The sequence below is a fragment of the Artemia franciscana genome, chromosome 19 (genome assembly GCF_032884065.1).
Source record: "Artemia franciscana chromosome 19, ASM3288406v1, whole genome shotgun sequence".
In the NCBI taxonomy this organism is placed as follows: domain Eukaryota; kingdom Metazoa; phylum Arthropoda; class Branchiopoda; order Anostraca; family Artemiidae; genus Artemia; species Artemia franciscana.
In genome coordinates, this window is record NC_088881.1 from 24700478 (window position 1) to 24724303 (window position 23826).

The following is a 23826-nucleotide window of genomic DNA, read 5'->3' on the forward strand; positions in this document are numbered from 1 at the left end:
AGCCAAGATTGATATTGTTCAAAATATTCTATTGTAAAAGAATTACCATCGCTGAAACTGTCGAATCCAGGCAGTAGTTAAATATTCAACACTGCTTATACTGAATAAGATAATTCCTAATTGTGGGTTTAACTATAACTGAATCAGTTGAGCTTGAGGATGGGTTGATCATATTCTTATTTACTGCTAAGGGTTAGATCTTAAGGTCCTCTGCCTAAAAAATACACTTCTTTTACTGTTTATTAGAAATCCGGATACATCGTCTGAAATTACGATCGTCAATACGTTTTGAATCCAAGTTTAGTATATAAATGAAAACTTTTTTTAAGACACATAACCTTTTTATAACCGTAAACAACCCAATTCTGGATTGGCCCGCCTGACTAGCCAGACTTATCGGTTATGGATAGACTTGGAACTTAAAAAACAGTCATCAAACTTAGTTACACAAACTCCTTTAACTGGTATTTTAATTGCTACTTAAATATTAAAAGGCATCAACAAACTATGCAAAGTTGGCGCCCCTTTGTTGCTTCTATTCAAATAAAGCCAATATTAAAGCTGTCTTATGAAAGACAAATAAGCCATTCGTATGTCAAATCATTCACTTCAAAGATTTTAATATTATAACATCGATTTGATTTACGTTTATTTTCTTTTTTTATGTGAAATGTCAGTACATTAAAGAGTAAATCTTGAAATAGTAGACAATCTTTTCTAGGCAATTGGTGCTACTTCATGTTTAGATGTACTTTAATTCCTCTGTGCCAATTAACGACATCTTACATTCACGAAAAGAGCAAATTATTCTTGAAAAAATGTTAACCCGAGAGTAATACCTTTTTTTAGCAATGCCTTGAAATTCGAAGGGCATTTTGCTCGTACGTGCTTTAAGCAGTGACAATTTCAGTTAAAATGTTTTGGAAAGCATTTGGTAAACAAAATAGTTCCTAATACCAACAGGCTATACTTTTTGTTCTCTAAAATGCTTTCAGCTAAGCGCTAATAGCCAAACTTTGCGTAAAAAGAAAGGCTGAGGGGGACAGCCCACCCCTTTTCTCATACATACAATAATTTTTCGTTTTCGCGTCTATATTACTCTTTACTTTCAATTAAAATATTTTTTAATGTTGAAGAAACCACAGACAAATAAATATTATTTTTAATCCATTTCAGAGACTTTTACATGTATGGAAGCAAAACTTATATGTTCTTTAACGAAGTCACAAACCCCCGAATAAGCCCAGACAGATTCTCCAAAGTTTTCTTATAACCCACAGTTTATCTTCTTTGTCAATTTTTTTCGATGTATACCTCGAGGAGTCAATCGATTTGGCATTTGGATAATAGATTATTGAATAGCTGAAATCGAACTTTGTGGCGATCTTTCCCTAATATTTCTTAGATTTCTAATATTTATATTTCTATCTCTATTTCTATTTCTATTAATATTTCTTAATTTATTTCTTTAATTTAAAGAAATTATTTCTTTAATTTATTTCTTAATTTCTATGAATATTTCTATTTCTAGAAATATTCTTTAATTCATTTCTTAATTTGTTTAATTTATTTCTTAATTTCTTCTTTAATTTATTTCTTAATTTCTATTAATATTTCTATTTCTATTCTAACATACCTAATATTTCGATCAGCTCCAAGTACATTTCTTACCTTGAACCAAGGATGTATCAGTTTATAATGTAGTTCAGAGAGTCTCTGCTTGGGTGAGCTCCTTGTGTCTTCCATCCCAATCACCAGAAAAAAGGTCTATTGTGTCTAGGATGTATCAGCTTATAATGTAGTTCAGAGAGTCTCTGCTTGGGTGAGCTCCTTGTGTCTTCCATCCCAATCACCAGAAAAAAGGTCTATTGTGTCTAGGATGTATCAGTTTATAATGTAGTTCAGAGAGTCTCTGCTTGGGTGAGCTCCTTGTGTCTTCCATCCCAATCACCAGAAAAAAGGTCTATTGTGTCTAGGATGTAGCAGCTTATAATGTAGTTCAGAGAGTCTCTGCTTGGGTGAACTCCTTGTGTCTTCCATCCCAATCACCAGAAAAAAGGTCTATCGTGTCTAGGATGTATCAGTTTATAATGTAGTTCAGAGAGTCTCTGCCTGGGTGAGCTCCTTGTGTCTTCCATTCCGATCATCAGAAAAAAGGTCTATTGTTTCTAGGATGTATCAGTTTATAATGTAGTTCAGAGTCTCTGCCTGGGTGAGCTCCTTGTGTCTTCCATCCCAATCACCAGAAAAAAGGTCTACTGTGTCTAGGATGTATCAGCTTATAATGTAGTTCAGAGAGTCTCTGCTTGGATGAGCTCCTTGTGTCTTCCATCCCAATCACCAGAAAAAAGGTCTATTGTGTCTAGGATGTATCAGTTTATAATGTAGTTCATAGAGTCTCTGCTTGGGTGAGCTCCTTGTGTCTTCCATCCCAATCACCAGAAAAAGGTCTATTGTGTCTAGGATGTGTCAGCTTATAATGTAGCTCAGAGAGTCTCTGCTTGGGTGAGCTCCTTGTTTCTTCCATCCCAATCACCAGAAAAAACGTCTATTGTGTTTAGGATGTATCAGTTTATAATGTAGTTCAGAGAGTCTCTGCTTGGGTGAGCTCCTTGTGTCTTCCATCTCAATCACCAGAAAATTGTGTCTAGAGCAGGCAGTTCCCTGCGAACTAACTGCAATTAACTGTGCTCAGTTTAATCACTCGATTCGTCAATAATAAAGATTGAGCATAGCATATGGACAACGTTCGACCCGATAAATTACCTATGTTACGTATACTGATGCTGTGGTTAGGCGTGAAATTTTGATTTTATCCATAGAAATGAATGTAATTTGGCTCAAGCATTGCGACAACATGGTATAAAAAGCATGGCATAGCTGATACCATGATATTACTAATAATTTTTATTCCAGCTTTTTCTTAATCTCTGTTCCTAAGCTTTTGCGGTCAGATTACCATTCATGGTTGCATATCAAGTACCAGTGGGGTTTTTGGGAAGCCACAGACTAACTTATAAAACTGGTTTGCTGGCTAATGAATGTGGCTTTTAAAAATCGTTCATCGGTACTCAAGTTTAAGCTTTAATAGCAGGTTAGTTTTAGTCACTACAGGTGGAAGGAATACAGAACATTAATAAAACAAGAGCTAAGAGTTCATATGGCACATTTGACGAGGCAAGAAGAGCTAAGAGCTCTAAAAAATTCTAAGAATCAATAGATTGATTTAATAGGAAAATTAGAGGCTTAATGCCGGTTAGGATTTAAAATAAGAGCCCTGAATCACGATGTCCTTCTAAGTATCAATATTCATTAAGATCCGATCACCCAATCGTAAGTTATAAATATCTCTTTTTTTCTAATTTTTCCTCTCCCTTTAGCCCTCCAGATGGTTGAATTTGGAAAAACAACTTTATCAAGTCAAATTGTGCAGCTCCCTGACACGCCTACCAGTTTTCATCGTCCTAGCACATCCAGAAGCACCAAACTCGCCAAATCACTGAACTCCTCCCCCCCTCCAACTCCACCAAAGAGCGCGAAATCCAGTACGGTTCCGTCAATCACGTATCAAGGACATTTGCTTGTTCTATCCACCAGCCTTCATCCCCATTCCTCCACTCCAAGTGTTTTCCAAGATTTCCCCCTCCAACTCCCCCCAATGTCAAAAGATCTGGTCGGGGTTTGAAATAAGAGCTCTGAGACATGAATTCCTTCGAGTTATCAAATTCCATTAAGATCCGATCACCTATTCGTAAGATAAAAATACCCCAATTTTCACGTTTTTCAAGAATTCCGGTTTCCCCCTCCAATTCCCCTCAGTGTCACAGGATCTGGTCTGAATTTAAAATTAGAGCTTTAAAGCACAAGATCCTTCTAAATATCAATTTTCATTAAGATCTGGTCACCCTTTCTTATTTTAAAAATACGTCATTTTTTAATTTTTCGGAATTCCCCCCCCCCCCCAGAAGAGCGGATCCGTTCCAATTATATAAATCACGTATCTAAGACTTCTGCTTATTTTTTCCACCAAGTTTCATCCCGATCCCTCCAATCTAAGCGTTTTCAATGATTTTAGGCTCCCCCATCCCAAACGCCCCCCAATGTCACCAGATCCGGTCGGGGTTTAAAATAAGAGCTTTGAGACACTATATCCTTCTAAATATGAAATTTTATTGAGATCTGATCACCCGTTCGTAAGTTAAAAATACCTCATTTTTTCTAATTTTTCAAAATTAACCCCCCCCCCCCCACTACCCCAAAGAGAGCAGATCCGTTCCAGTTATATCAATCACGTATCTAGGACTTGTGCTTATTTTTCTCACCAAGTTTCATCCCGATCCCTCCACTCTAAGTGTTTTCCAAGTTTTAGGTTTCCCCTCCCAAATCCCGCCAATGTCGTCAGATCCAGTCGGGATTTCAAATAAGAGCTCTGAGAAACGATATCCTTCTAAATATTAAATTTCATTGAGATCCAATCACCTGTTCGTAAGTTAAAAATACCTAATTTTTCTAATTTTTCAAAATTAACCCCTCCCAACTACCCCAAAGTGAGCAGATCCTTTCCAGTTATTATAATCATGTATCTAGGACTTGTGCTTATTTTCCTCACCAAGTTTCATCCCGATTACTCCACTCTAAGTGTTTTCCAAGTTTTAGGTTTCCCCCTCCCAACTCCCTCACCCCAATGTCATCAGATCCGATCGGAATTTAAAACAAGAGCTCTAAGACACAATATCCTTCTGAATATCAAATTTCATTGAGATCTGATCACCCGTTCGTAAGTTAAAAATACCTCATTTTTTCTAATTTTTCAGAATTAACCCCCTCCCCCCAACTACCCCAAAGAGAGTGGATCCGTTCCGGTTATGAAAATCATTTATCTAGGACTTGTGCTTATTTTTCCCACCAAGTTACATCCCGATCCCTTCACTCTAAGTGTTTTCCAAGATTTTAGCGTTTCATAAAAAGTATTCAAAAAAGGTTGAAACTTTTTTTCGTTTGTTGTCGCTTGTAATTCCCACTTGAGCTATGAAAAAAAGTTATAATTGATTATATAAAATCAATATTAAATATGTCTAATTGACCCAGGGACGAAATGAAAACAAGCCAATTTTTGTATTTGTGTTTATGTCATAATTTAAAAAATAATTTCAAAACAATTTTTGTTTGTCGTCGAAACCTTCTACTAATTATTTAAAATTCACCTAGGAGCAAATCTTACTCTAAATCCATCCACCATACTATTAGTTTTGATATTCCAGTGTTAAAGTACCTGCCTTCAAAAGAAAATTCTATCTTGGAGTCATTGTTGACCTGAATTTCAGATGGAATGCTCATATCACTAGCCTAAGGCTTAAATTGGGAAGGAAAGTAGGTGTAATGCATCGTCTCAAATTTTTTGTTCCTTTTTGTGCTTTAAAATCAATCTATTTTTCCCTCTTTCATTCGTATATTAATTATTGTTCGATTCCAAAGTGGAAATCCACAGTGGAAATCAGTTTTGTGATTATTCCGGCCCTTTGTCCAAGGGCCGTCTTCAGCACAATACGAGAACAAGAGAGAAAATATGTATATATAAATAAACGTACATTAAATTGTGAGAATTAAAACTAAGTAATGTTATTTAATAACTTTTTTAAAAACAGCCCTAGCATCCTTATTTCAACGAAGTTCAACCAGGACTGACAAAAAGAATGAAGTGAGAATATAAACTCATTCAAACTAAAGAGAACAAAGTGATTAAATGCAATTTCTCAGAGCCAACCTTGCTTTTTTAGCAGCCTGTCTCAAAGGACTTTTCGTAGCTGGTTCAATGCTATTATAAATCGGTTTAGTAAAATATTTTGTTAGATCATTTTTAATTAAATTTGAGTATAAACAATTTAGTGAGTATTCCCCTAAGTCCCTGTTCAAAGAAATATTATTATTTATTTTGAGATTAATTCCGATTGATTCTCGAACCCCCTGTTTTATCCCCAAATCATTACTGATGAGTGAAGATTTTTCAATAAGTATTGTGTGGGACGGACTATTAAATATATGCCAACCTAAAGCCGAATCAAAGTAGTTGTTGGAACCATTTGAAATTAATGCCTTGTCCATATCTTTTTTATGCTGTTGTAACCGTTTTTCTAGATTCTGATGGGTTCTACCGACATAGTTATTTTCACAATGACAGGGTATTTGATAGACCCCCTATGGCGAGTAACTATGTTCTTATCTTTACCAGAATTTAAGAAATTAATGATTTTAAAATTATTAGTAAAAACTACGTACAGATTATTTTTTGTGCAAATATTTTTTTAATTTTGTTGTGATTTTTGGGATTTACGGAAGATAGACAATATTTGAGGGCTTATCAGTAGCCTCACACTGTGAAATATCTTCTTCGATTTTACAAGAACGTTTTGTATTTTACACTTAATTATTTTATTGACAAAAGGAATGGGGTATCCATAGCCAAAAAGAATATCTCTGATAAAGTTTATTTCTGCATTTATGTACGAATCAGAGCAAATATTCAGGGCACGGTCAATGAGGGAAGTTACAACTGCTCTTTTAACTTGTTGGGGGGGGGGGGGGGTGATTTGAATTTAAGTGAAGATATCTATTGTTTTGTGTTTGCTTTCGATAGATCGTAAAATCCAGTTTATCAGCATTACGAATAATTAGCACATCTTAAAACGGTAGTTTATTTTCAATTTCAACTTCTAGGGTGAACTGTAAATTTCGGTCATAAGTGTTAAGATGATCTAAGAAGCCCCGAAGTTCAGCTTCCCCATAATTCCAAAGTGAAATTACGTCATCCATATAACGACCCCAATAGACGTGTTTTAAAAAATAAGAATTTAATGCCGAATTTTCAAGGTTCTCGACATAAATATTTGCCAGTAGCCCGAATAAAGGTGCCCCCATGGGTAACCCATTTTTTTGCTGGTAAAAACAAATCGCAAAATTGAAAATAGATAGAAAACTTATTACAAATTTTAACTAGAGGCATTAAAACTTCACAATCAATTCCCGTCGCTGAAGCCTCGATTAGGTGGTAATTTTCTTGTATTTGTTTTTTAATAATTTCTCAGAAATAGTCACATCTATATTTGCATACATGGAAACAATGCCAAAACTACTAACTATTGTGTTTTCTGAAATACTTGTGCTGCTAAGTTTTTCAACCAAATCTGTCAAATTACGAATATAGGAATTTTGAGAATACAATAAAGGTTTGAAAGCTGTGTAAAGCCATTTCCCAATATTGGCAGGGGGGCTTTAGTACACGCTACGATAGGTCTTAAGGAAATACCCTGTTTATGTATTTTTGGTAAACCGTAGAGTTTGGGACAGAAACTACCACGGGGAGAAAATTTATTGCATAATTGTGAGGTGATTTTACCATTTTGTTTTAGCTGCTTTAATTCATTTGTAGTATTATTCGCAAACTGGTCAGTAGGATCATGAGTTATTGTGTTATGAGTTATCAGTGATTATATTTTTGAGTAATTTCAGTCACATATTTCTCCTATTGTGAAGTTACAAAATAAAGCAATGAGAAACCTTACGATGATATTTTATTCCCCAGTTTCTTTTCCTGGTAAATCAAGCAATTCGTGGTAACGAACTGTGGTAAGGAGCGACCCGGCTCAATAGTAAACGAAACTCTAAAAAACGGAATTTTGATGCTAAAAGATACATCAGAAGAATCAAATTTTGATGCCGATTCTAAATATATAAGTTTCATCAAATTTAATCTTTGTCATCAAAAGTTACGAGCCTAAGAAAATTTGCCTTATTTTTGAAAATAGGGGGAAACACCCCCAAAAGTCGAAGAATCTTAACGAAAATCACTCCATCGCATTCAGCGTATCAGAGAACCCTACAGCAGAAGCTTCTATCTACAAAAATGAGGAATTTCATATTTTTTGCCAGAAGACAGATCACGGGTGTGTGTTTAATTGTTTGTTTGTTTTTTTCCCAGGGGTCATCGTATCGACCAAGTGGTCCTAGAATCTCGCAAGAGGGCTCATTCTAACGGAAATGAAAAGTTCTAGTGCCCTTTTTAAGTGACCAAAAAAATTGGAGGGCACCTAGGCCGCCTCCCACGCTCATTTTTTTCCCAAAGTCAACAGATCAAAATTCTGAGATAGCCATTTTGTTCCACATAGTCGAAAACCATAATAACTATGTCTTTGGAATGATTCACTCCCACAAAGTCCTTTGGGGAGGGGCTGCAAGTTACCAACTTTGTCCAGTGTTTACATACAGTAATGGTTATTGGGAAGTGTACAGACGTTTTCAGGAGGATTTTTTTGGTTTGGGGTGGGGTTGAGGAGAGGGGGCTATGTGGGAGAATCTTACCTTGGAGGAATATGTCATGGGGGAAGAGAAATTCAATGAAAAGGGTGCGGGATTTTCTAGCATTAATATATAAAAAAAAACAATAAAAAAATAAACATGAAAGTTTCTTCAACTGAAAGTAAGGAGTAGCATTTAAACCTAAAACGAACAGAGATTATTACGCATATGAGGGGTTCTAAAAATACTTTAGCATAAAGAGCGAGGTATTTAGGAGGAGATAAATACCTTACTAAAAGTATTTTTAGTAATTTCAACTATTTATTCTACGGCCTTTCTGATTCAGGGGTCATTTTTAGAGAATTGGGACAAAACTTAAGATTTAGAGTAAAGAGTGAGGTATTAACGAGGGGACAAACCCCCTCATATACATAATAAAAGTATAAGAATATAAAAGTTTGTTACGTAAGTTAATTTTTAAGTTACGCATATTTTTTACTATTAAAAACGTTCGCTAAAAATTAAAAGTTCTAGTTGCCTTTTTAAGTAACCGAAAAATTGGAGGGCAACTAGGCCTCCTTCCCCACCCCTTATTTCTCAAACTGATCAAAACTAAGAGAAAGCCATTTAGCCAAAAAAGAATTAATATGAAAATTTCATTTTAATAATTTATGTGCGGAGAGCCAAAATCAAAAATGCATTAAATCAAAAACGTTCAGAAATTAAATAAAAAAAACTAGATTGAAAGTAAGGAGTGACATTAAAAGTTAAAACGAACCGAAATTACTCCGTATATGAAATGGGTTGTCCCCTCCACAATCCCTCGCTCTTTACGCTAAAGCTTTTAATTGTTTTAAAAAGCAGAATTGTGACAAAGAGTCAAACTTTAGCGTAAAGAGCGAAGGATTGTGGAGGGGAAAATCCATTTCATATACGGAGTAATTTCTGTTCGTTTTAAGTTTTAATGTTGCTTTTTTACTTTCAGTTTAAAAAACTAGTTTTTTTATTTAATCTCCAACTAAGGGTCTTTGCAGCTATTTTAATATCATTCCGGTTAGTCAATTTTAGCTTTTCAATGTATACTTTTCCGTGTCCGTTATCCAAAGTTATCTAAGTCATAAATATATATAGTAATTCAAAATGCATTTTAGAATTCCTTTTTCTTTTTGGGGGATGGGGGGAGGGAATGCTTAACATTCGAAAGTTTTGAGAAGGGATTAATCGTAGTGACAGGGAATTAAACGGCTTTGTGTACACTTCAAACTTTTGTAGACACACATGTTGTTTGAACCAAAAATTAATGTTCTAAACATTAAATGCACCCATTGAATGTACTTCATATAAGGGGCTGTATTTAATGTTTTTTAATTCAGAGGGGGAGGGGCTTGATAAGTAATTAGACCACCAGGAAGAGAGCAATCTTCTTTTAACTCGTTAAGGAAAAAATAGCTACTGAAGTTGAGAGAAGTCGAAACTTAAAAGAAACAAATATTATTGCTTTAAAGATTACGCAACGTATGTCCACAAAACTACCGAAAACTAACGTAGTCGTGATATTTTCTCATATTTGTAGAGTTTTTATAACTAGCACTTTGCTGAAACCACAAACCAAATATAAAATACAAGATGTTTTCTTAGGAGGAAAAATTTCCATAAGTAGTCTACTGAAAATAATTAACTAATTTATGAGCCTCTTAGTAGTATTTCATAGGCCATGATATCTATAGTTATTGATGCAAAATTATTATTCTCTTAAAAAAAAAACTCAAGCTAGTTCAGTTATCAATAGGGATTCGGTTATCGCGAGTTTCTGAAACCTATAAATATTGGAAAATATCACAAGTCAGTTTATTTTAACTGGGTTTGGAGATATATATATTGCGTAAACTGAAAAGCAATAAATTTTAACTTCACTTACTAATTTTGTTTGGTTCGGTCCTTACTTCCATAAGAAAAACTTTGTTTTTTTTTTTTAATTAAATTTTGCTCTTTTTATTTCTTAAAATGGCAAACTTTAAAAGCTATATTTGTCCAAGACGATGAAATTAAAGAAGTCAAGATAAAAAAAAATTTAAATAAGATATTAAATATTTTACTGCTTTCCTCCCTTAAACTTTCAAATGAGATATATGCAGCTGGGTCACGCAGATAAAAAGCCCGAAGGGTTTGTTAATGGCATCTTCTCATTTCTCATTGATATTGATTTCTTGATTTCATTGATTTCTCATTTTGATATTGTTGTGTTAGCATTGTTTGCACGTTTTTTAGTTTTCTTGTTTTCTTATTATTTTTTTTGTTTGTATTATTTTATGACTCCGGAAGTCAAATTTAGCCCTTCGAGGCTTTTGAAAAAAAAAGCCCTTCGAGGCTTTTGAAATTAATATCTTATCATATCTTAAATTATCTCTTTTGCAACAAAAGTTTTGTTTGGGCACCTAGGAACCCTCCCACGCTCATTTTTTTCCCAAAGTCAACAGATCAAAATTCTGAGACAGCCATTTTGTTCCACATAGTCGAAAACCATAATAACTATGTCTTTGGAATGACTCACTCCCACAAAGTCCTGTGGGGAGGGGCTGCAAGTTACAAACTTTGTCCAGTGTTTACATACAGTAATGGTTATTGGGAAGTGTACAGACGTTTTCAGGGAGATTTTTTTGGTTTGGGGTGGGGTTGAGGAGACGGGGCTATGTGGGAGAATCTTACCTTGGAGGAATATGTCATGGGGGAAGAGAAATTCAATGAAAAGGGTGCGGGATTTTCTAGCATTAATATTTAAAAAAAACAATGAAAAAATAAACATGAAAGTTGTTTCAACTGAAAGTAAGGAGTAGCATTTCAACCTAAAACGAACAGAGATTATTACGCATATGAGGGGTTCTAAAAATACTTTAGAATAAAGTGCGAGGTATTTAGGAGGAGATAAATACCTTACTAAAAGTATTTTTAGTAATTTCAACTATTTATTCTACGGGCTTTCTGATTTAGGGGTCATTTTTAAAGAATTGGGACAAAACTTAAGATTTAGAGTAAAGAGCGAGGTATTAACGAGGGGACAAACCCCCTCATATACATAATAAAAAATATAAGAATGTAAAAGTTTGTTACGTAAGTTAATTCTTAAGTTATGTATATTTTTTACTAATAAAAACGTTCGCTAAAAATTAAAAGTTCTAGTTGCCTTTTTAAGTAACCGAAAAATTAGAGGGCAACTAGGCCTCCTTCCCCACCCCTTATTTCTCAAACTGATCAAAACTAAGAGAAAGCCATTTAGCCAAAAAAGAATTAATATGAAAATTTCATTTTAATAATTTATGTGCGGAGAGCCAAAATCAAAAATGCATTAAATCAAAAACGTTCAAAAATTAAATAAAAAAACTAGATTGAAAGTAAGGAGTGACATTAAAAGTTAAAACGAACCGAAATTACTCTGTATATAAAATGGGTTGTCCCCTCCGCAATCCCTCGCTCTTTACGCTAAAGCTTTTAATTGTTTTAAAAAGCAGAATTGTGACAGAGTCAAACTTTAGCGTAAAGAGCGAAGGATTGCGGAGGGGACAATCCATTTCATATACGGAGTAATTTCTGTTCGTTTTAAGTTTTGATGTTGCTCCTTACTTTCAGTTTAAAAAACTAGTTTTTTTATTTAATCTCCAACTAAGAGTCTTTACAGCTATTTTAATATCATTCCGGTTAGTCAAATTTTAGCTGTTCAATGTATACTTTTCCGTGTCCGTTATCTAAAGCTATCTAAGTCATAAATATATATAGTAATTCAAAATGCATTTTAGAATTCCTTTTTATTTTTGGGGGACGGGGGGGAATGCTTAACATTCGAAAGCTTTGAGAAGGGATTAATCGTAGTGACAGGGAATTAAACGGCTTTGTGGACACTTCAAACTTTTGTAGACACACATGTTGTTTGAGCCAAAAAATTGTTTTCCAAAAACACCAAAAACACCATATAAAACACATTTACACCATATATACCAAAAACACCATGTCAAACACATGGTGTTTGAACCACATGGTGTAAACATTAAATGCACCCATTCAATGTACTTCCTATAAGCGGCTGTATTTAAGGTTTTTTAATTCAGAGGGGGAGGGGCCTGATCAGTAATTAGACCACCAGGAAGAGAGCAATCTTCTTTTAACTCGTTAAGGAAAAAATAGCTACTGAAGTTGAGAGAAGTAGAAACTTAAAACAAACAAATATTATTGCTTTAAAGATTATGCAATGTTTGTCCACAAAACTACCGAAAACTAACGTAGTCGTGATATTTTCTCATATTTGTAGAGTTTTTATAACTAGCACTTCGCTGAAACCACAAACCAACTATAAAATACAAGATGTTTTCTTAGGAGGAAAAATTTCCATAAGTAGTCTACTGAAAATAATTAACTAATTTATAAGCCTCTTAGTAGTATTTCATAGGCCATGATATCTATAGTTATTGATGCAAAATTATTATTCTCTTAAAAAAAAACTCAAGCTAGTTCAGTTATCAATAGGGATTCGGTTATCACGAGTTTCTGAAACCTATAAATATTGGAAAATATCACAAGTCAGTTTATTTGAACTGGGTTTGGAGATATATATTGCGTAAACTGAAAAGCAATAAATTTTAACTTCACTTACTAATTCCATTTGGTTCGGTCCTTACTTCCATAAGAAAAACTTTGTTTTTTTTTCAAATTAAATTTTGCTGTTCTTATTTCTTAAAATGGCAAACCTTAAAAGCTATATTTGTCCAAGACGATGAAATTAAAGAAGTCAAGATAAGATTTTTTTTTTAAATAGGATATTAAATATTTTACTGGTTTCCTCCCTTAAACTTTCAAATGAGATATATGCAGCTGTGTCACTCAGATAAAAAGCCCGAAGGGTTTGTTAATGGCATCTTTGGGAGGTTGCTGGTAAGAAATTCGATTGTTTTCATGAAAATGAGTATAGATAAATGAGATATTTTTTTTCGTTACGCCGTTATATCGAAATACGTTTTTGGTATTCCCTTTGTAAGGGAGCTGGGAGGTGAATGGTAGAGGAGGGGATATCAAAAACCTCCGATTAGAGGTTTATGGCCAGATGATTACAATTGTACCCTTTATTACGCTATCGGTATTCAAGACAGAGTGCTCAAAACTTTCAGTTCAGACTTTTATGTCAGGAAAAGCTGATTGGCTGATTTAGAATTTCCCTGCATTTGACCCTCTTTGGGCAAAACCTGCGGCAAGAGTAACTATAGACACCACTTTGTTGTAATTGGAATTATTTTTACTAACGAATGATTTCTCATTTTGATATTGTTGTTTTAGCATTGTTTGAACGTTTTTTAGTTTTCTTGTTTTCTTAAAAAAATTTTTGTTTGTATTATTTTATGACTCCGGAAGTCAAATTTAGCCCTTCAAGGCTTTTGAAATAAATTTTTGAAATTAATATCTTATCATAGCTTAAATTATCTCTTTTGCAACAAAAGTTTTGTCAGAGGCAACGCCATAATGTTGCCTATAGTAAGGAGCCGTAAGGCTTCAATGTTTTATTTTTGATAATTTTTCCAACAGGTACTTCAAATGGAAGGCCTGGTCGTATAACCTTTGAAGGAGCTCATTTGATTGCAAATCGTATAACAATTTCTCTGGGATTGACAGAACCCCTCACAGCCGTGGGGAAAGGGTTCTAAGTTATCCAAGTTGCTCGTTGTTAACACATGAGGTATTTATGGAAGGGATGGTCCTATTAACCTTAGAGGAGGTTCATTTGACTGCAAATCAAAGTTGTAGTTCCCTGTTTAAGAGTCAAAAGTGATTGGAGGGCAGCCAGGCCCCCCATCCAAACCGTTTTTTCTCAAACGGATCCGATCAAAAGTTTTAAAAAAGCTATTTCGCTCAAAACATTTTATAGGCAATATTACTCTGTCTCTGGGGTTGACAACCCCATAGCCCCCCGGGGGCAAAGTAGGTAAGCTATATTATTTGTCCATTGTTAAGATACAAAGTTGATATGGACGGTTGGTCGCATAAAACTTTGCAGGGGACTCATTCACGAAAAGCTTTATGCAGACTTAATTCTACATATTGCGATCATTCTATATTGTTTCTGGCCGGTTTACGCCCGTTTCTTAATCGTCAACATTTGCAAAATATGTGGGTTCTGTATTTTCTCTATTGCAAAAATTTGTTGTATCTGCCGCTTTCATATAGAAATTGGAAGATTATTAGAAAGTTTTGTGCCACTGATATTATCTTTGTTTACAAAAAACTTTATGCTAGATTAGGTACTGATGCCTGTCAACGTTTGGGTCCTTATCACCCTTTGACTAGATTGTATTGGTTGTATTGTCTGTTTTGTATTTTCGTTCTTTCGGACGATGGGAGATCGGAGTGCAACTAAACTCCTCTCACACCTTTTTTCCTCAAATGCATCCAATCAAATTTCTTTGATCATTATTTTTTTAGGTCAATAGGTTCAAAATAGCTAAAAGGTCAAATAACAATGCCTCCGGGGTTGAAAAACCTCTTCCCCTAGCCCCTAGTCCAAGGTCTGTAAACTGTGCAAGCTGGCTCTTGTTAACATATATTTTTTTATCAGGAAAAGAGGGCATCCTGGTTCTCCTGGATCTCCACAAAACCTTAGAGTATTACGGTGAATTACCTATCGAATATATCTTTATTTCTTAATCAATATTACAAACCCTCTTTCTTCCTCTCATTAGGAATCAAGGGAAAACCATATTCCTATTTGTGTTTTCACCTTCTCTTATTTAATTTCAAGATTTGCAATATGGGAGCATAACATTCGAATCATGGTAATAAATAGTATGGGTAACTTATTAAAGTGAGAACTGGTGCTAACTTCGACAAAAAATACTATCAACGCAACCTAGCTTTTGGTAACACTTGATATTTTATAATAATAAGAATACTTAATTTACTTAGTCTGCTTAGTAAAATAAGGGTAGAAATAAGCATTTGATATCAGTTCCTGACAAAAATGATTACAAGCTAAAAAAATGGTAGGTATCGCCACAATCTAGATGGTATTGATAGTTTTTTGTCGACATTTGCGTCAGTTTCTACTCTTTTAAGTTATTCATACTCATTGCATGTTCTTATGACACAGCACGTATTTTGAGAACCACAACTTTAGACTGTTCATCTCGTAAGGTAGGACTTCTGTACTGGTTCAATAATCCCGGGATCTATTTGTTTTCCAATGTCATAGACGTAATTAGCTAAGGTTGAATAAAGCGTCAGAGGCCAACTATAAGAATGATCTAATACATCAGGACTTTCTAAATTTCTTAATTATTTTATTCTATCAATTTTAAGCTGCATGCGAGCCAAAAAATATGTTCTGAATATCAAATGCTGCTATCATAATTTATTATGTTGTTATATTTATGACTTTGAATTCACTTTCTTTTGTGTATTATAAAAATCAATCAATACAACGATGATGCAAAGCGCACATCCATTTCCTCGGCGACAAAATTCTTGCATATATCAAACAGTTCGTGGTAACGAACTGTAGCCCCCATTAAATAATCAGATTTTATTTATTTACATTTTAATTTATTTTATTTTATTAATTTATCTCAAAATCGTCTGATCGAAACTAAGAGTAAGCCATTTAGCCAAAAAAAAGAATTAATATGCAAATTTCATTTTAATAATTTATGTACGGAGAGCCAAAATCAGTCATGCATTAATTAAAAAAACTTTCAGAAATTAAATAAAAAAAACAAGTTTTTTAAATGAAAGTAAGGAGCGACATTAAAACTTAAAACGAACAGAAATTACTCCGTATATGAAAGGGGCTTTTCCTCCTCGACACCCCGCTCCTTGCGCTAAAGTTTGATTCTTTTTCGCAACTCTACTTTTTAAAACAATGAAAAACTTTAGCGTAAGGAGCGGGGTGTCGAGGAGGAAAAGCCCCTTTCATATACGGAGTAATTTCTGTTCGTTTTAAGTTTTAATGTCGCTCCTTACTTTCATTTAAAAAAACTTGTTTTTTTTATTTAATAAACTAAGAGGTTATTCGTGCCAATAAGCAGGTACCAGAAGTTTTCGCAGCCAAAACTTCTAGCAACCTGAAAAAAAAAGCTTTGCACTTGAGCCAGATTTGAATATAAAATTAAATTTGTGAAAAGTTACAGAGCTAATAATGTGTATGTGCGTAATTTGTTCTGCTGAATTCAACTTTCAGGTGTATTATTCATGTTTGACAAATTAGAGCGAAGATTTTGAGCAGATCTTTGAAATTAGAAAAGATGGAAACTTAGCACACCTGTCCTATCTAATTGATGAATCCGGAGCAATACAAAACGATGTTTCATGATCAGATTTTACTCGGAAACAATTTAGGGTTTACAATAGGCCTTTCAAAGTAATTTCTTGTCAGTATAATTTTCTTTTTCAGTACTGCAATTGGATGTTAAAATCAAGGAAAACACATATAATTCATTTTTATTGGCTTTTTATCAACAATGTGATTTTGCTATTGCTCAGGTATTAGAATGCTTTGATTATCATTAAAAGATGAGGTTTGGCAGAGTTTCTGCAACAATTGTCTTGCTAACATTATCTTCGGCCGACCAAAGGTCATGATGTGGTGCAGGAGAGTTAATCAAGTAATACTTGATTGTGTCTTCACAACCGCAAATAACATGCTGAACTAAGCCAAAAATATCAGACAAAAGAACCGTTGCGTTTGTTTTTCAAAAGGGAACGTATATAATAGTTAAGTCATATCCTTAAAAAGTCACAAGACTATAGGCCTCAAAAGACTTTTCAGGCTGAGCAGCTTGGCTCCTGGAAGCAACGTCAAGGATTATTTAACAATGATTTATGTAGCCTTGCCAAGTCCCAAATTGATGCTTTCAAGTGGTTTTTCAATATAAAAACAACTTTTTCGACCTTTTTGTTTGCAGCGAAAGAAGCTATAGATTGTTCAGCATTGTGAATGGGAGTTTGAAAGAACTTAGAAGCTGAGCGAATGTTGAAACACTTAATCTCAAACCGCTAGTTGGCAAATAAATAAGCATTATCCTTTAAAAAACTCCTCAGGAAGGTCTTATTATTTATGTTTTTATTGTACGTGTTTTCCTAAAAGTACGCTATCAACTTCAGAATTCATCACTTTTGGAGTACAAAAAATCGTTCAAAGAGGGTCTTCAAATATAAAAAAAGCGATACAAACAGGAGAATAGTGTGAACATTTTTGAAGATTATTTAGAAAACTTTGAGATCTGGCTCAATGCCCATCTCCTAACCCTGATTACATGCTTGCACCAGAGCCATCTCTGATCGGTCTGGTAACGTGCAATTTCGTTTTTACAGAATTTTATGAAGCTGTTAAAGCAATTGCATAAGGTTCGGTATGGACAACAGATCTACGAGGTTTTGCATGGACATCCCATTTGGCGCACTTTTTCCTTTTGAAACCCTTCTTGTAGCAACCACATTTTTGGAGCAACCGCTCCGAAAAAGCGAAGGAAAATTTGCTAAATGTTTTTTAGAGAAATTGCTTATGGATGATAAGGGTTCCCAGCTGAATGACCGTATATCAAACAGTAGGCTGTACGAAAAGCGTGGTCCAATCTCGCTTTATAGGGCTATAATGAGAAAAAGATTCCGGTGGCTAGGGAACGTTCTGTGGATGAAGAACAAGAGTTTAAAGAAGATTTTGCTTTCCGACCAACTGTCTAGGTCTGAACGGAAAGCAGGTCGTCTACGTTTGGGGAGGGGGAGGATGTCGCAAAGAAGGGCTTAAGGGAAATTTGAAGTCTCTTGCCAGGTTTTGAACAGATTAGGATAGTGGAGCAGCAAGCATAGCTGTGTTGGCCTCAAGCGGATTGGTTATGTGGTGAGCTGTTAGTTGTAGTAGTTGGAGCAGTAGCATCCATTGTTTGAAACAATACCCCCAAGATACGAAAGATGTTCTCCCTCCCCAAGTCTCTACAATAGTTCTTTGAGCATAAAGTTTCTGTGATTATTTTTTCTTCTTTCTTTTTTTTCTTGTTCAGCTGTTTGGCTAAAATTATATTCGAATTAAAAAGGACTTAATTTTTCAATTATACCTACACTACGGGCTTAATACTGCTGACTTAATTGCCAAGAACTAATTAGCTTTACTCAGGGGGGAGAGGGAGTCAATCCCTTGGAACTGGAATTGCTCTATTCGTGTGACTTGAATAATTTTGAGAGAGTCAAAAGAGCATTAGGTTAATAGTGAGCTCTAGATCAATTATTGTCTGGACAAGGCCTTCAATGAACTGTTTTCATAAACGAATATTAGAGGTATAGAGTGAGAATAAAAATAGAGGAGAGAGAGAGAAGAAAGAGAGAAGAAAAAATATGAAGCAAGAGGTGCGGAATGACAAAATAAATAACAGTAGAAAACATAGCGGTTGACTATTCCAAAAAACGGAAACAATTAGAAAAAAAAAAAAATCAAAACAGAGATTTAAAATTCAGATTGACGCATCAACAAGAGTCAAGACGAACAATAAAATATTTATCAGACAAACGTTAAAAATGAATGCTAATAAATAGAATTTCTTTTCATTTATATCATGGTGGATTAACTGAGTAAGATTTAAAGTCACGATCTTTTGTACAAAACAAAAATAAAAATCAAGTTGAAGGGTTTTCCAGATATCAAAATTTTTGATAGTTTTCTTTTTAATCAATAAAAGTCATGTAGTAACAGTTCATGCAATATTACCGTTGAAAATACTATAAAAACGCTGGAATGCTTTTCGTAATTTCTTAAACCAAGAACTCTTTTGTGACACGAAACGAAAAAAAAACAAAGATTTTACGGATGTTAGATTTCACTAGCACTTCATTTTCTGGGGTTTTCGGTTCCATTTTTCGACGAATTGATCTCATACCTTCGAAAAAATAAAAAATGTGTGTTCCAGGATCATATCTCGGATTTTTTTTGAGGGGTGGGGGTAAAAAAACTTTTAAAAACGCATCAAAATTTGTTTGTATTCTTTTTTGTTTCTGTCAGACAAACATTTTGGGGGAGGGATTCAAATCCTCTACCGCCCCCCACGGGTATAGCCTTGGTATGTTCATCTATTTAGGTTAAGTGTTTTCTGTTTAGGTACTGTGACCCTTAAAACTAGACCGTATTTTGTATCTGACCATTCTACATAATATCTTCATAATTATGATAGTATTCGGACTTAAATCAGTCCATCAGTCAGATCAGAGTTCAACCCCCTGACTGCTTGTTAGTCTGTCTGGAAGACTTCACTTGAACTGCCTAGAGAGTGTCATTTGTTTGGTGCCTTTAGAAGGACTGTAAAAAAATCTTTAATCTCTGATTAATTTATATATTTTTTCTCGTTTTCTTCCTTTTTTAAGGCCGTGACTAAGTGAACTGATGGAACTCGAAAATCCCATGTTAAAATTGAAAATGTATATTTAAAAAGTACTCAAGTATTGATTGGCGGAAGATACCACTTTTAATATCAGGCCATAGCTTCTTGAAGATGCTACAAAATGTTTGCTAGAATTTTGCTCTATTTCCTCTAATTGCTTAGAAATCTTAGAAAATGTCTAGCTCTTTTTCACATGTGTACCCTGTGAAGGATATTGCTTTTGGAACAAAATCGGTACTATCATGAGCAGAAGACAACAACCTGTAAGATGATTGCAACCATTTTTCGATGTATTCTCCTGTTTTCGAACAGTCCCATAGAATATTTTCGGCTACCTGAAATTTTTACAAGTTTTTTGCCAGAAAGAATCGTGTCAGATCGCTGATAACACCCCTAGAGACCATATTGACAAGCTGGTATAATTAACCTGTTATTTCCGCCAATGAGTAAGTACTATTTGAAGGGTTTTAGACAATCGACGGTCTGTAGAGAATTGAGAGACAGAAGGTTACCCTAACTTCAATTTTGAACCTCTATGTTTCCAAATTCACTTAATCACAGCCTTAATGCTCACATTCGGTTGATGTCTCTCGTCAGAGTCGTAATTGTGCGATTTTTTGTTTAATTGGCATGGCATTTCGCTCTGGGTCTGTTTTCGTATGTAGTCCGTGGAGGTTGACTGATTGATATTTTCATCTTTATATGAATATGTGTTTTAGTGTTTCTCCTTTTTTATTTTTTATCCTCTCTTTCCTGGCCATGGAGCCTTGTAGGGGGAGGGAATTATTTGATGGTTGTTGTTGCTATTCAATGATATATATTGTTTAATAATCAAAATTTATTGTATAGTAAAAAATCTATCTATCTGCACATCTCATGAATTTTTCTAGTATGTTTCTAATGCACGGTAAATCATGGGTAGCTGCCTGGGGGAGGAGAAGGTAGAATATTTACATTCTCGGCCCCTGCAAAACCAACTATTTAAATAATGCAAAATTAAATGACACTGCAAAAATTACACTTTTTCATATTTTGCTTTGGAAAAGGATATCCCGCCTACACCATAAGACTTCTGGAGGTTGGTTAAACACTAGAAATTCCCTGTCTATGCCTTGCAGAAAAGTAATAGCTATTTAGCCGTTTTGTCTGACCGTTCGGACTTTGACAACCTCCGAGATTAGGCTATTAGGTAGATTAGGCTAGTATGAAGTAAAGCTTAGAAAATTCAATGGAGATTTTTTGGGGAGGTGACGAGAGGAGATAGTTCAAACAGGGTGGAAGGATCACGTGTGATTGCCAGCCTGTTGTTCCCACATGGTTTAATACATAGGAAAATATGTAGTAGCCGTAATTTGAAAATTCTTGCTAATCGTCTTTAAGCTAACATTACCATACAAATAGCCTGGGTTTCAACCAGGTATACTTTATGCGTCATACAGCTCGTATCTCACTCAATACGTAGATAGTCAGGGGACTACATGTAATTTAAGCATAGTTTGCAGTCAACTAAAACTTCATTATGTTTGTGTTATCATGAATCCCTTGTCATGCAGTTAACCTATGCTAGAAAACAATAACCTTGAGCTCGTTTGGATACCAAAGGGATTTCCCCAAAAAACCCTTGTTAATATATTTAAAAGCATTTTTATGTTTTAGCTACCACAGAATACAGAGATAGTTGCAGTCCAAATCAGTTTGTGTGTGGATTAGACCCCCATGGTAGGTGCCTTGTCAGTACCAGAGGAAAAGTCTGTATTTGCTCGCCTGGGTTTGTAAATGTTGCTTACCAGTGCGTTCTAGGTAAGTTTCTATTGTTTTCTCTTTTTGACCGAAGCTCAATGTGTTTCTCCTTTCATCTTTTTATGGCACTTGGTATTAACCAAGTGACATATAGCAATCTCATATTCTGTCGGTCTGTTGGTCTGTCTGTCGGTCCCGGTTTTGCTAATTAGGCACTTCCAGGTAAGCTAGGACGATGAAATTTGGCAGGCGTATCAAGGACCGGACCAAATTCAATTAGAAATGGTTGTTTTCCCGATTTGACGATCTGGGGGGAGTGGGGGCCCGTTAATTCGGAAAAAATAGAAAAATTAAAGTATTTTTAACTTACGAACAGCTAATCAGATCTTAATGAAATTTAAGGTTTGGAAAATTTTTTTGTCTCAGAGCTCTTATTTTAAATCCTGACCGGATATGGTGACATTGGGGGGAGTTGGGAGGGGGAAGCCTAAAATCTTGGAAAACACTTAGAGTGGAGTGATCGGGATGAAACTTGGTGGGAAAAATAATCACAAGTCCTAGATACATGATTGACATAACCGAACGGATCCGCTCCCTTTGGGGTATTTGGGGGGGGGGGGGTAATTCTGAAAAATTGGAAAAAAAGAGGTACTTTTTACTTACGAACGGGCGATTGGATCTCAATGAAATTTGATATTTAGAAGGATATCGTGGCTCAATGCTCTTATTTTGAATATCGATCGGATCTGGTGACGTTGGGAGGATTTTGGGGTGGGGGAACCTAAAATCATGGAAAACGCTTAGATTGGAGGGATCGGGATGAAACTTGCTGGAAAAAATAAGCAGAAGTCTTAGATACTTGATTTACATAATTGGAACGGATCCACTCTATTAGGGGGGGGGGGTTAATTCTGAAAAATTTGAAAAAATGACAGTGTTTTTAATTTATGAAGGAGTGATCGGATCTTCATTTTCCAATACATCCCCTTTAGTTTAAGCTGAAAGTTCCAATTTAAAACCATCAACCGTTTCTGAAGTATTGGTGATATGTCCTCTTGACGGAATGTGTGGGTATAGCGGGTTCCGATTTAACTCAATACAACTTTCACCTAAATACAATTAGCTTTAGTAACAGTAGTACCGTCAATAACAGTATTAGCAGTAGAAGGAGTTGCATTAAAATTAATATTAGTAGCCTTAGCTTTAGGTGCAGTAGTAGTTTTAGCAGTATCGAAACTAGTAGCAGAAAGACACGTATCTTTGAAGGATAAACAGGAAGGACGAATGGAATTAACAGCAGACTTACTAAATTAAACTGAAGTTGCTGATTTTTTGTAACCCTAGAATGAAGAAGTGTTATACGGGAAGATTCACCATATATATATATATACAATATATATATATATATATATATATATATATATATATATATATATATATATATATATATATATATATATATATATATATATATATATATATATATATATATATATATATATATATATATACGTATATAATATATATATATATATATATATATATATATACGTATATATATATATATATATATATATATATATATATATATATATATATATATATATATATATATATATATATATACGTATATATATATATATATATATATATATATATATATATATATATATATATATATATATATATATATATATATATATATATATATATATATATATATATATATATATATATATATATACGTATATATATATATATATATATATATATATATATATATATATATATATATATATATATATATATATATATATATATATACGTGTATATATATATATATATATATATATATATATATATATATATATATATATATATATATATATATATATATATACTTGCTGTTGGGGTGGCGCTTCGCGCCACCCCAACACCTAGCTGGTGGGGCGCTTCGCGCCCCCCCAAGCCCCCCCGTGCGCGTAAGTCGTTACGCGCCATATTAGTTACGCGCCATTGTAGCTGTGTCCCTGTGTCCCACCTGTGAATAGAGATAGATATAAATATATATTTTTAACTACGTAAAACATGCGAATATACAACATTCTTCGCTGTCCCATTGTCTGTGCATATAGATAGCATTTATATTCCCTGTGTCCCGGTCGTCATTTGTGTCCTGGTGTCCCAGTTTGTAATTTCTCTTTGAGTTTCCCGGTCGTCATTTATATTCCCTGTGTCCCAGTGTCCCGGTCGTCATTTGTGTCCCGGTGTCCCGGTCTGTAATTTCTATTCAAACAATCCCTGTTTCTCAGTCGTCAATTATATATCCCGCCTGTGCCCCCGGCGTCCCCGTTGTAGTTGTGTCCCTGTGTCCCGGTCGTAATTTATATTCCCGGTT

The 23826-nt window shown here is 34.5% G+C and overlaps 1 protein-coding gene across 3 annotated transcripts in view; it reads left to right on the plus strand.

Annotated features, from left to right (window-relative positions):
- The window catches only part of LOC136039461 (uncharacterized), an 87276-nt gene that overhangs the window by 27271 nt on the left and 36179 nt on the right, over positions 1-23826 (plus strand). For 2 of the 3 annotated variants that reach the window (XR_010620456.1, XM_065723225.1), the window contains exon 3: positions 21345-21488. The exons of the other annotated variant lie outside the window; for it this stretch is intronic. Coding sequence is in view for 1 of the 2 variants with exons in the window: in XM_065723225.1 (XP_065579297.1) it covers positions 21345-21488 (144 nt within the window). In the remaining variant the exon portion in view is untranslated. The remainder of the gene's footprint in view (positions 1-21344; positions 21489-23826) is intronic. 3 annotated transcript variants of the gene reach the window in all.